Source organism: Quercus suber, unplaced genomic scaffold (assembly GCF_002906115.3).
Source record: "Quercus suber isolate HL8 unplaced genomic scaffold, Cork oak 2.0 scaffold_124, whole genome shotgun sequence".
NCBI lineage: Eukaryota > Viridiplantae > Streptophyta > Magnoliopsida > Fagales > Fagaceae > Quercus > Quercus suber.
In genome coordinates, this window is record NW_027069588.1 from 130,725 (window position 1) to 143,231 (window position 12,507).

Here is a 12,507-nt window from a genome sequence, read left to right on the forward strand (position 1 = left end):
AAAACAAATATGGTAAAATGTGAAAATATTTTACATCAAAACAAACTGAGCATTATTCTTGGCTTTGCCTTAGATTTAGGCTTCCAAAGAGAATATCCTTTCTTTAACCATGTTATGATTCCACCATCAATTTTTATATATATATATATATATAGAGAGAGAGAGAGAGAGAGAGAGAGAGAGAGAGAGAGAGAGAGAGACCCAAAAACCTGGGGATCTGGGGGATTTTAACTGGACCAACCTATAGATTATGCATTACTATCAAGAGGTCCAATTATTTTAGTATATCCCATCCAAAATCCAATAATTTAAGTTCTTGGTGTGCATATTGGCTGTTGGCTCGGTCCTTTGAATTTGTTTGATAATTTGATATTGCAGTATTACTGTTATCTAGTTATTTGGAGAAACTTGATATGTTGATAAATTACATATTTTAGCACTCATATCATCTCTGCTTGCAATCGACACCTTTCTCTTGTAAGAGTAAGGTGGAGGGCAAGGTTTGTGGGTCAAGACCCATGGCTCTGATTGTAACATTACCTATAGAAAATTATAGCATCATGCTAATGACATACAGCTGCATTACAGAAGCTCAACTTGGTCAATGGAGTGCTCTTCACAGGAGGGTGGGCTAAAACTGGTCTGTACTACAAAGTTGTCGAGAGGATTTTTAAGGTAATAATTACATTTCTGCAATATTTATACAAGGAGTGGCTTGAACTATGTGATAGTCTGAACCAGCATGGGGTTGACAGCTTTTGACAGGCTGAAAAAAATTGGATTTATATTGACCCACACCACCCCCCCCTCCAAAAAAAAAAAAAAAAAAAAAAATTCTGCATGACATTTGCAATGCTTGTTGGAGAGAACTTGTATTTTCCAAGTACAGTGGGTTGAGTGCATTCACTATGGTTCACACCTTTCAAAGTTGATATACTTGTAGTTTTCCTTTTAGTCCCTGCCTCAAATTAGAAATGTGCTATTTTGGTGTGTAATTCACATAACTAGAAAGTGGTTGAGGTTTGCGGTTGCAATGTATTGATCAAAATTACTATTGAGATAAGCAAAGTGATATTTAGTACAGTTTCCTATATCAAGCTTTCTATCATGAAAGTACCTAGTTACTTTTTTTTGATAAGCAATAAAAAGAAAATACAAAAAGCTCAAAAGCTAAAGCTAACAGCTAAAATATTGTAGAAAGCAGAAATTGAAATACATTGTGTAAGACCCCAAATACAAGCCCATTGAAATAAAGTACCAAAAAGAGGATGTTTTAAAATATCTAAAGATATCTCATTATCTTCAAAGATACGGTTATTACATTCTTGCCAAACTAACCACATTAACAAAAACTTCATTGAAAATAGAGAACAATACACATGAACTATGCTAAGGAACCAGCAATACATCAAAAACTATGGAGCATGGAAAGTAAAACTATCAAGCAAATTAGCCAAAGAAACAAAAGTAAAGACACCCAAAGCATTTGTCCACTCTTAACAACATCAGGAGGAAAGACAACTTCAAGTCATTGGTTGATCTCTCATTTCCTTCAAAAGTATGGGTATTCCTCTCTTGCCAAATATTCCACATGAGGTTGTGAGGGATCATGCTCCAAATCACCGTAGGCTTTTTTTTTTAGGTAATCAAAGATTTATTTCATAAAAAGGACATCACGTTCACGATGGTGAACACTTAGAATTTAAAACGAATACAAGTACCTCAGGAAGAGATATGAATAGAAAGAAGAAATTTAGAAATGGAAATACATTGTGTAAAACCCCATATTTTACCCCACTGAAATAAGGTCCCAGCTAATATAGACTTCGAAAGATCTATTGATCTCACAATATCTTCAAAAGTATGATTATTACGCTCCTGCCAAATTAACCACATCAAACAAGCTGGAACCATATTCCAAAAATTAGAGAAATGCTTCCTCGGCCAATTCCACCAGCCAAAAGGAAGGGAGGCTACTGTCTTCGGCATCACCCACTGGATTCCAAATATAAAAAAAACTTCATGCCGCAAGGCATAAGCAAACTTACAATGGAGTAGAAGAAGATCCACAATTTTCTCATTACACCGGCACATTCAACACCAATTAACCAATGTTAAACACCTAAGAACTAGATTATCAATGGTAAGAATACTACCCCTAGCTGCTGTCCATAAAAAGAAAGACACCCTTTTAGGTACCTTGGTACTCCAAATGCACTTCTAGGGAAAAGGGATAGAAGAAGAGCTAGTTGGGTTAGCTAGCAAGTTATGGTAAGAGCGAACATCAAAGACCCTTGAATGATTCAACTTCCAAGTCAACGTATCATCTCCCTCACTCCTTGGCATATTACTATATTAGAATAAAGATGCTTAAGTAGAGAGCATGATCTCTCTACCTCACTTTCATGAAACGCTCGACGGAATCGTAAATTCCAGCTTCTATTATCCCCTTCTAAATTAGAAACAACCAAATCAGAAATCCAAGCTTCTTTGGAAACAACACAAGCAAACAGATCTGGATAGAGATCCTTTAGAGGGATAGGTCCACTCCAAGGGTCATACCAAAAACAAATACGATGGCCTTCCCCCATAGCATGCTTCACCTGTCTAAAGAAACTCTTAACTCCTGCTTTAATATTCTTCCACAGTCCACAGCCATGGGTCCCTTGAACATCCCTAGTACACCAACCCCCACCATCCACTCCATATTTGGTTGCTATAACTTGACGCCATAACCTGTGAACTTCTTTCCCAAAGCGCCATAACCACTTAACAAGCAAGGCTTGATTAAACAACCACACACTCCTTATCCCCAAACCACCTTCCTCCATTGGTAAACAAACTTTCTCCCACTTGACTAAAGAATATTTAAAGACCTCATCAGAAGTCCCCCACAGGAAATTGCTTTGTATCTTCTCCAATCTAGCTGCTACAGCTTGAGGAATAGTGAATAGAGATAAAAAATAAGTAGGAAGGCTCGAAAGAGTGCTCTTTAACAAAATAAGTCTACCACCCTTAGACAAATATAACTGTTTCCACCCAAAAAGTCTCCTTTCCATTTTTTCTAGAATTGAATTCCATATCGAGGGATCCTTGTAATGTGCCCCAAGAGGCATACCCAAGTAATTCATAGGTAGATTTCCCACCCTACAACATAACACACGAGCTAGGGCATGTAAATTGCCTACCTCACCTACTGGCACAATCTCACTCTTACCAACATCGACTTTCAAACCTGTGATAGCTTCAAAGAAAATCAACACCATTCTTACATATAATAATTGTTCTCTAGAAGCATCACAGAATAAGATAGTGTCTTCTTCAAAAAGAAGATGGGAGATTTTGAAACCCCCTTGAACGTGGGAGCCTGCTTGGAATCCGCTCAAGAAACCGCCCACTTCCATCTTCTTCAGCAACTTGCCTTAACCTCCATCACCAAGAGGAATAAGAGTATAGATAAAGGATCCCCTTGATGGAGACCACGAGAACTGCCAAAAAAACCTGCTAGAGAACCATTAACAAGAACCGAGAACCTAACTGTAGAAATGCAAGCCTTCATCCATCTCTGCTGCCTCTCCCCCAAACCCATCCTCTCCATAAGGTAGAACAGAGCATTCCAGTTCACATGATCGTAGGCCTTCTCAATATCCAGCTTGACAATCACACTAGGAATCTCACTCTTTATTCTACTATCCAAGCGCTCATTTGCAATAAGGATTGAATCAAGAATCTGTCTCCCTCCAACAAGAGAATTCTGAGAGTTAGAAACGAGCTTATCCAGAACACCTCTTAGCCTATGAGCTAAAACCTTTGCCAGAAGCTTATACAAGCTGCCCTCAAGAAAGTCCTTAATACTAATAGCATTGAACTTTTTAAGGATCAAACAAAGAAACGTGGCATTAAGAGATTTCTCAAAGATGCCATGTCTATGAAAATCTGCAAAGAATGCCATAACATCCCTTTCCACTACACTCTAGCATTTTTGGAAGAATGCCATAGTACACCCATCAGGCCCCGAGGCCTTACCTACCTCAGCCTCCTTTAATGCATCAAGAATCTCCTCCTTCTTAAAATCCCTCTCTAGTGAGAGCTTCTCAATCTCATCTACACAATCAAATTCTAAGCCATCAGTAGTAGGCCTCTAGGATTCCAATTCCTGGTAAGGTTTCTTATAAAAATCCACCACATGATCTAGAAAACATCTGATTTGCCCTCATACAACATGCCATCCACCTCCACACTCCTAATAAAATTCATTCTTCTGTGAGAGTTAGCAAGTCTATGAAAAAACCAGGTGTTATTATCCCCTTCTTTTATGAAAGCTTTCGATTTTTGCCTCCAAGAAATCTCTTCCAAAGAAGCCAAAGACTCAATGTTAGCTTTAATAATAACTCTTCTTGATTCCTCCTCTTGAGACAAGACTTGCTGACCTTCCTTTGAATCAAGATCCAAAAGCTCAGTCAATAAGCATTTTTTCCTAGAAGACACATCCCCAAAGACATGTTTGTTCCAATGTTTCAAATCCCCCTCAAGAGCCTTCAACTTGCATGCTAGCACAAAACTAGGGGGCCCAGCAAAGTGATAACTATTCCACCATTGGCGAACTCTATTCGCAAAACCCTCCACCTTCAGCCACATATTTTCAAATTTAAAAGGACTCTTCCCCCTCAACATACCACCCGCCTCTACAAGACTGGGCAATGATTTGACAACACACGAGGAAGAAGCCTTTGGGTCACATCCAAGAAGTGGTCCTCCCACTCTGTTGAAACCAAAACTATGTCTATATTAGACATTGAAGGGTTGTTGGAACCCAGAAACCAAGTGAAATCACCCCCTATCAAAGGCAAGTCAACCAAAAAATGTTTCCCAATGAATTTTGAAAATTTAAACATGTCTGGGGAGAAAGAAGTGCAACCAAACCTCTTTATCGGGTATTTGATAACGTTGAAATCACCAACAAACACTAGGTCGAACTCCACCTTAACCTCACAGTATCAAGTTCCACCCATAGAGCATCCTTGAGACTAACATCCGTCGGTCCATACACCCTGGAACAAACCCATTCAAATTCATCTGTCACACCCTTCAACAATACAGAAACTGAAAACCTTCCTACTACACAATCAACTTTCTCAAACATCCTTCTATCCTAAATCAATAATACACCCCCAGCAGTATGATTAGCATGCAAAGCCACCCACACTACAAAAGGGCTACACTAGTAGAATTGATACTATCCAATTTTGTCTCCTGTAGACAAACTACATCACATTTCCACTCTGCCAGCAAGTTCTTCGCAATTACTCTCTTTTGGGGATTGTTCAATCCCCTCACATTCCAAGAAAAAAGTTTCAAATTCATGAAAAATGATCCGTCCCAATGGATTTTAAACTTCCTTGAGTATTTCTTCCAGATTGACCATCATAATTAATTGTGGAAATTAAATTTCTTAATTCTCTCATACCTTTTTGGCTTGAATTACTCACCCAACATGTGCTTGCAGCAGCAGCCTGTTCTTCCCACTTTCTCTCAAGCTTTTGAAAAAAAAGAAATACATAGATTCTCACAAGAGGAAATAGGAAAGACCCCATACTTGCCAAAGCCTTTGATCATCATTCTCACCCATTTTGAAGGCTCCATATCATCCCCTGAATTAACCTCAACAAAATCACCCTCTGTAGCTAGAACCAGACCTCTATTAGGATCCCACTGAGCCAAAGGATGGCAAACCAGTGACTTTGGCTCCTCGTCACCCTTAACTGACAACAAAGACTCATCCCACTCTAACATTAAAACCTCTTCATTGGAAACCAAACTAGAAAGAGGAGAAAAGATGCGGGCTCACCAAGTTGTGTCGCTGAAATGAATCGACAAACTCATCGGCTGAAAACGAGGTTGGAGAGCTCACCGCTGATGGAGCAACGTTGTTACTTGTGTTGATGTGTCCTTCGGGGTGCAAACCCACATCGGAGACAAGACCCGCCCGGGCACTGGAGCTTAGAGGCTGTGCTGTTGTCCTCAGCTTGGAACCATGGTTGCCTGATCCTTCACCCTCGTTGATGTGTCCATCGGGATGCAGAACCACGTTGGAGACAAGACCCACCTCGACGCTGTAGTCTGGGGGCTGTACTGATGTCTTCAGTTTTGACCCAAGTTTGCCCAACCCTTCGCCCACCTCCCAGGAGCTTTGACACAGTTCTGGAACAACATCCCCTACACCTGAGGTACCCACAATTTTATTAGAAGTGCGGGGTTGGGCTTGGTGGGGAGGCCCAAGATCACAGTTTGTATCCAAGGAGATAGGCCCCTCACTAATGGGCTGGGTTTTATTATCCCAACAAACAGACCTTCTACCTGCACCTTCTAAATCCACTGTTATTTTTAAAGCAAAATGGGCTTGGGTCCAGTTCCAATTGGTTTCATGTACAGGCTGGCCAGCTCTTAACTAAGTTGAAATATTTGACATTTTTTTAAAATCAAATCCCCCTAATCTCTCATTCTGTTGAAAATTACTAGTAAGATTAGGAAACTGCTTCCTTGAGAGTAAATCACTCCCTGAATTCACAGTCATTCAATTTTTGCCAAACTTGTGATCTTAGATTGTCGGTGGTTTTGTCAAATCCACCATGGCTAGCCGCCGCCTCCTTCCTTGGCATAGACTCAGTTTTTCCCAAGAGAAACTCACACAATTTCTTTTCAAGAGTAGCCCAACCGCCTTTTTTATCACCTTCTGGAACACGCAAACAGCCTCGTTTTGCTCCATTGTGATATTCAGAAATCTCCACTAGCATACCACCCTTATTCGATCTACTAGTAAACTCCAAAATTTTATAATTCTCGCAGAACCGCTTGAAAAAATGTTGCTTACTATAGTTTCACTGACATAATTCTGCCAAACATGCAATGATCCAATCCAACCTCAACCTTCTCACACGGATAGATCCATGGAACTTACTCCAGCGCTCATTAATGAAATAAGAATCCGTTCGACCCCCATCAAAAGCCAAAGAAAAGGCCTTTGAGTCAATATGAAAAGAAGCTGAATTCTTGTTTGTCAACCCTAGGTTAGGGAGAAGTCTATGTTGTGGAACAGTGGGTGGGATGATGTTTTGTGTTGGTTGTTGTGTAACAGGGGGTTTTAGGTTCTTATTGGCCAAAGGTTTAGTGGGGTTGACCAGCGAAGGGTGTGGTACATACTGTCCAAATTGATACGGCCAGCAATAAGATTGTGGAAAAAGAAGAGGAGTATGGGGAGATTGTGGAAAAATAAGATTGCTTGACCAACTTGCTAGCAATGAGGAAGATTATTTCACTTGCATCTCTCAAATAAGGTTGTTTAGAGTTTTATTTGATCATTTTCTTGTTCTTTTATGGTGAGGGAACCAACAAAAAGGGCATATACCTTTTTGTAAACGTGGTTAATAGTAGAGGGGTTTGTGGAAAAGGTGAAATCTTGGTGGGAGACTTATTATTTTCAGGGGACTCCTAGTTATATTTTTGCCATAAAGTTAAAAGTGCTGAAATTGGATTTAAAACAGTGGAATGAAATGGAGTTTGTAATGTCACTGTCAAGAAACATAAATTGTGGAGTGAGTTGAATGACTTGGATGTTAAAGTAGAAAGGCACCCACTATTTGGTGAGGAGAAATTAGAGAAGGAAAGGCCTCAGCATTTAAATTGAAAAGACTACATTGTTAGAAGAGATAAGTTGGAGACAGTAGTTTAGGGTTCTGCATTTGAGGGATGGGAACTATAATTCAAAATTTTTTCACCGCAAAAAAAATTGCAGCGGTAGAAGTCAAGGACTTTCACCCTATTAGTCTTGCGTGGGGGGTTTATAAAATTATTGCTAAAATTTTGGCTACTCGACTATGCACGGTCATGGGAGATATCATTTTAGCTTCTCAAAATACTTTTGTTCTAAACATGCAGATTCTTGACCCTGTATTTATTGCTAATGAATGCCTTGACAAGTGGATTGGGGCTTTCTTATGAATTTCCTAGAGCATAGTGGTTTCTTTGATAAGTGATGGCGGTGGATTTATTTTGGGTATCTATTGTTTGTTTTTCTATTCTTATTAATGGTTTTCCTCATGGCTTTTTCGAGAGCTCCAGAAGTTTTAGACAAGGCAATGTGCTCCTTTGTCTCCTTTGTTATTTGTTTTGTCATGGAAGCTCTTGGAAGAATGTTGGATAAAGTTTTCCATGAAGGTCACATGTTAGGTTTTCGTGTGGGTGATTTAGAGGGATGATTTTTGGTGGTGTGTCACCTCCTCTTTGTTGATGGCACACTTATTTTTTGTGATTTCGAGCTTGATCAGATTCGGATTCTCTGTATGGTGCTTTACTTGGTTTGAGGCTGTTTATGGTCTAAAAATAAATATGGGTAAGTTAGAATTGGTTCATGTTGGAGCGGTTCATGATATTGAGTTATTGTTGAATGGCCTCTGCTATAAACAAGGTACTCGCCCAATGAAAAATTTGGGCCTTCCTTTGGGTGCAAAATTTAAGGATAAGACAATGTGGAACCCGATTTTGGAGAAGGTGGAAAGGAGATTAGCAGGATGGAAATGTTTGTACTTATCAAAGGGAGGTAGAGTTACTTTAATTAAAAGTATTCTATCAAATTTACCTACTTATTTTCTCTCTTTCTTTCCTATCCCTACTTCTATGGCTAACTGAATTGCAAAACTCCAGCGGAATTTCTTATGGGGTGATCTAAGGGATGAACCCAAATTTCATCTAGTTTGATGGGCCAATATTTGTTCTCTTTCTTCAGGTGGTTGGGGATAAGGAATTTGAGACTTTTTAATGAGACTTTGTTTGGGAAGTGGTGTGGAGATTTGGGCTTGAAAGGGATGCTCTTTGGCGACAAGTGAAATATGGATGTGTATGGGGTGGCTAGTGTACCGGTTCAGTTCCTGGTCCCTTTGGTGTCAGTTTGTGGAAATATATTAGCTTGGGATTAGGGTGTTCGTAGTGCGGTGCGGTTTTGGGTTATTTTTAGCACCGCACTTTGTGGTGTAGTTTAGCTAAAACTATAACTGCACTGCATCTTATTTTTGCGGTCACATGTGCGGTGCGGTGTGGTTTAGAGTCTAGTGAAAACCATAAGTGCACTACACCTCATTTTTGCTGTCACATGTGTGGTGCAATGTATAAGATGCAGTTGAACGGCTTGAAGTCGATATATTTTTCAAAATTTGGGCTTTTCCTACCTAACCAAAAACTAATTTTTCTCTTAGTTTTTCTTTATTTTGAGTTGGCTTTCCTAGTCCTAGTCAACACTTCTAGGGTTATCAAACTATTCTTTTTTGAAAACTAGGGCTATTAAACTATTAATAATATATTTAATATTAAAAATAAATAAATATATTAATATATAGAGAAGGTGTGGTGCGGTGCGGTTTGTGCGGTTTTTTATTATAAAATTACAAACCGCACTGCACCATATGGCGGTGCATTATTATTTGTGGTGCGTGCAGTTATGCCATTTTGCGGGCGGTTTTGGTGCGATTTTTGCAGTTTGTGCAGTTTGGTGAACACCCCTACTTGGGATGACCTACTTTGTCCCATTATATTCTATATGAAATTGGTGATGGGTTGAGGGTGAAGTTTTGGCGAGACCGGTGGTGTGGGGAGACTTCTCTTATTGTTAGCTATCCTGAACTATTTAGAATTTGCAGAGATAAGGAGGCAAGTGTGGCTAAGCTTATGAAGTTCATTAATGGGGTCCTTCATTGGGATGTAAGTCTCTTTAGGGTTGTCCATGATTGGGAATTGGAGGTTATGGATACCATATATGGCTCTTCTGTAAGGGAAATTTTGGGAGGAAAAAATGAGTTGGAAACCAGATAAAAATAAGGGGTTTATGGCTAGTGTTTCTTACTGTCTTCTAGTTGGCTCAAATGAATTTTGTTTCCCTTGAAAAAGCATAGAAGCAAAAAATACCTTATCAAGTGGTTTTCTTTGTTTGAACTGTTGCTTTGGAGAAATGTTTGATGATTGACAATTTGTGAAAAAAAGAATATTTGGATATTGGATTGGTGTTACATGTGCAAGTGTAATGGCGAATTGGTTGACTATCTTTTCCTTCATTGTCTGGTTGCTATGGATCCGTGGTCTATGGTTTTGGGTTTATTTGGAGTAAGTTGGGTTATGCCAAAGTTAGTTGTGTGGCTCCTAGCTTGCTAGCAAGGTAGGTTTGGTCGCCATCAAAATGGTCATATATGGAAAATTTTTTCCCATTGTTTAATGTGGTGTCTTTGAGGGAAAGTAGTGGCAGGTGTTTTGAAGATAATGAGAGATCCATGCCAAACCTCAAGTTTTATTTCTTTAGAACCTTATTCAATTGGTTGTTAGCTTTGCGAAACCAATCATTTTCTTCTTTTCTTGATCTACTTGATTTATGTAATTACTGTACTTGATTTGTTGACCCTTGTACACTTCCTGTGTACTAGGGAGTCCCTTTTTTGATATCAATAAATCTCATTACTCATAATTTTTTTTTCATCGCATGACCAACTCTAATCAAAGAAATAATAGTATTACAAGTGTTATGGTTGATGGGGCCTTGACATCTAATCGGGATATGATTATTGAATGCATCACCCAGTATTATAGGAGTTTATATTCCGAGTAGCAAGTCCATAGATCTTTCCCATATATGTTGGAGTTCCCTAGGCTTTCTAGGGAAAAGGCAGTATGTTGGAGAGGCACTTTAAGGAAGCAGAAATCCATGGCGTTAGAAGGAGTTTTAATGGAGATAAGTATCCTGGACCAGATGGTTTCTCTGACTTTTTTCTAATCTTGCTGGGTTGTACTCAAATCTGATCTTTTGGCTATGTTCCAATATTTTATGACAAAGGTTAGTTTGAGAAAAGCCTGAATGCTACCTTCATCACTCTCATCCCAAAAAAAATTGAGGCAATGGAAGTGAGGGACTTTCGCCTATTAGTTTGATTGGGGGGTCTATAAACTTATTGCTGGAGTTCTGGCTATTTGGTTGCATGTAGTTCTTGGAGGTACGTCAACATCTCAGAATGCTTTCTTGTTGGAGAGGCATATTCTTGATTTTTTTTTTTTTTTTTTTATTGCCAATGAATGTCTAGATAGTAGAATAAAGTCTGGTCGACTAGTGGTGCTATGTAAGTTGGATGTAGAGAAGGCTTTGTCTATTGTTCACTTCTCCATCTTGATTAATGGCTCTCCTTATTGGTTTTTTTTGGGAGCTCTAGGGGTTTGAGACAAGGTAATCTGTTGTCTCCTTTACTATTTGTATTTATGATGGATACAATGGGTAAAATGTTGGATAAAGCTATTAATGAGGGCCGTATATCAGGCTTTAGGGTGGGCAATCTTGAGGGACATTCTTTTGTAATGTCTCATCTCCACTTTGTTGACAATACTCATTTTCTGTGACGCTGATCTTAATCAGCTGTTGCTACTATGTATGGTGCTCATCTGGTTGAGGCAGTTTCAGGTTAAAAAATTAATCCTGGTAAGTCTGAGTTTTTTCTTGTGGGAGCGGTTACAAACATTAGTCTTTGTTTGAGTGCTAACTTCAAAGAGAGGACAACATGGAATCCATTTTAGAGGTGGAAAGGAGACTTGGAGGATGGAAAGAAATGTTTATATATTTATCAAAGGGAGGAAGAGTCACTTTAATTAAGAGTGCTCTGTTGAGCTTGCCTACCTACTTTATCTTTTTATTTCCTATTCCCGCAGATGTGGCTAATCGATTGAAAAGCTCCAACGGAATTTTTTATGGGGTGGTATGGGGGGAGAAGAAAGATGAGTACAAACAGTCGCCCATTTAACTAGATTGAATTTAACGAAGCTTTGTTGGGGAAATGGTTGTGGCTTTATGGTCTTGAGAGGGATGCTCTTTGGAGAAGAGTGATTTAGATCAAGTATGGTGGTGAAAAAAAAAAGGGGGGGGGTAGTGTACTAGTTTAGTTCTTGGCCCTTATGGAGTTAGTCTATGGAGAATTGTTAGACTGGGTTAGCCTTCTTTGTCATGTCACCTTCAATATGAGGTTGGAGATGAAACACGAGTGAAGTTTTGGCAAGATCGGTGGTGTGGGGAGACTTCTCTTGCTATATGTTACCCCGAGTTAGTTAGAATTAGCCGCAATAATGAGGCAGGTGTGGCTGATTTTATGCAGTTTCCCAATGGGATTATTCACAGGGATCTACACTTTGTATGAGACTGGGAATTGGAGTCCTTGAAGACCTTCATGGATAGCATTTATGGTACGGCAATTAGTGGGATTGGGGAGGATGAGATGTGCTGGAAGCCAAACCAGAAAAAGGCTTCAAGGTCGGTGTTTATTGCCGAATTCCTAGTGATCATCCTTTCCCTTGGAAAATCATTTGGAGATCAAAGGTCCCTTTGAGAGTAGCTTCTTTATATGGGCTGCAACTTTGGGTAAAATTTTGGCAATTAACAATTTAAGGAAGAAAATGGTAAGGATTACTGATTGATGTTATATGTGCAAATGT

The 12,507-nt window shown here is 39.3% G+C and overlaps 1 protein-coding gene across 1 annotated transcript in view; it reads left to right on the top strand.

Annotated features, from left to right (window-relative positions):
- The window catches only part of LOC112014043 (gamma-glutamyl hydrolase 2), a 53,438-nt gene that overhangs the window by 5,526 nt on the left and 35,405 nt on the right, over positions 1–12,507 (top strand). The window contains exon 2 of the mRNA XM_065775967.1: positions 589–675. Coding sequence (XP_065632039.1) covers positions 589–675 — 87 coding nt within the window. The remainder of the gene's footprint in view (positions 1–588; positions 676–12,507) is intronic.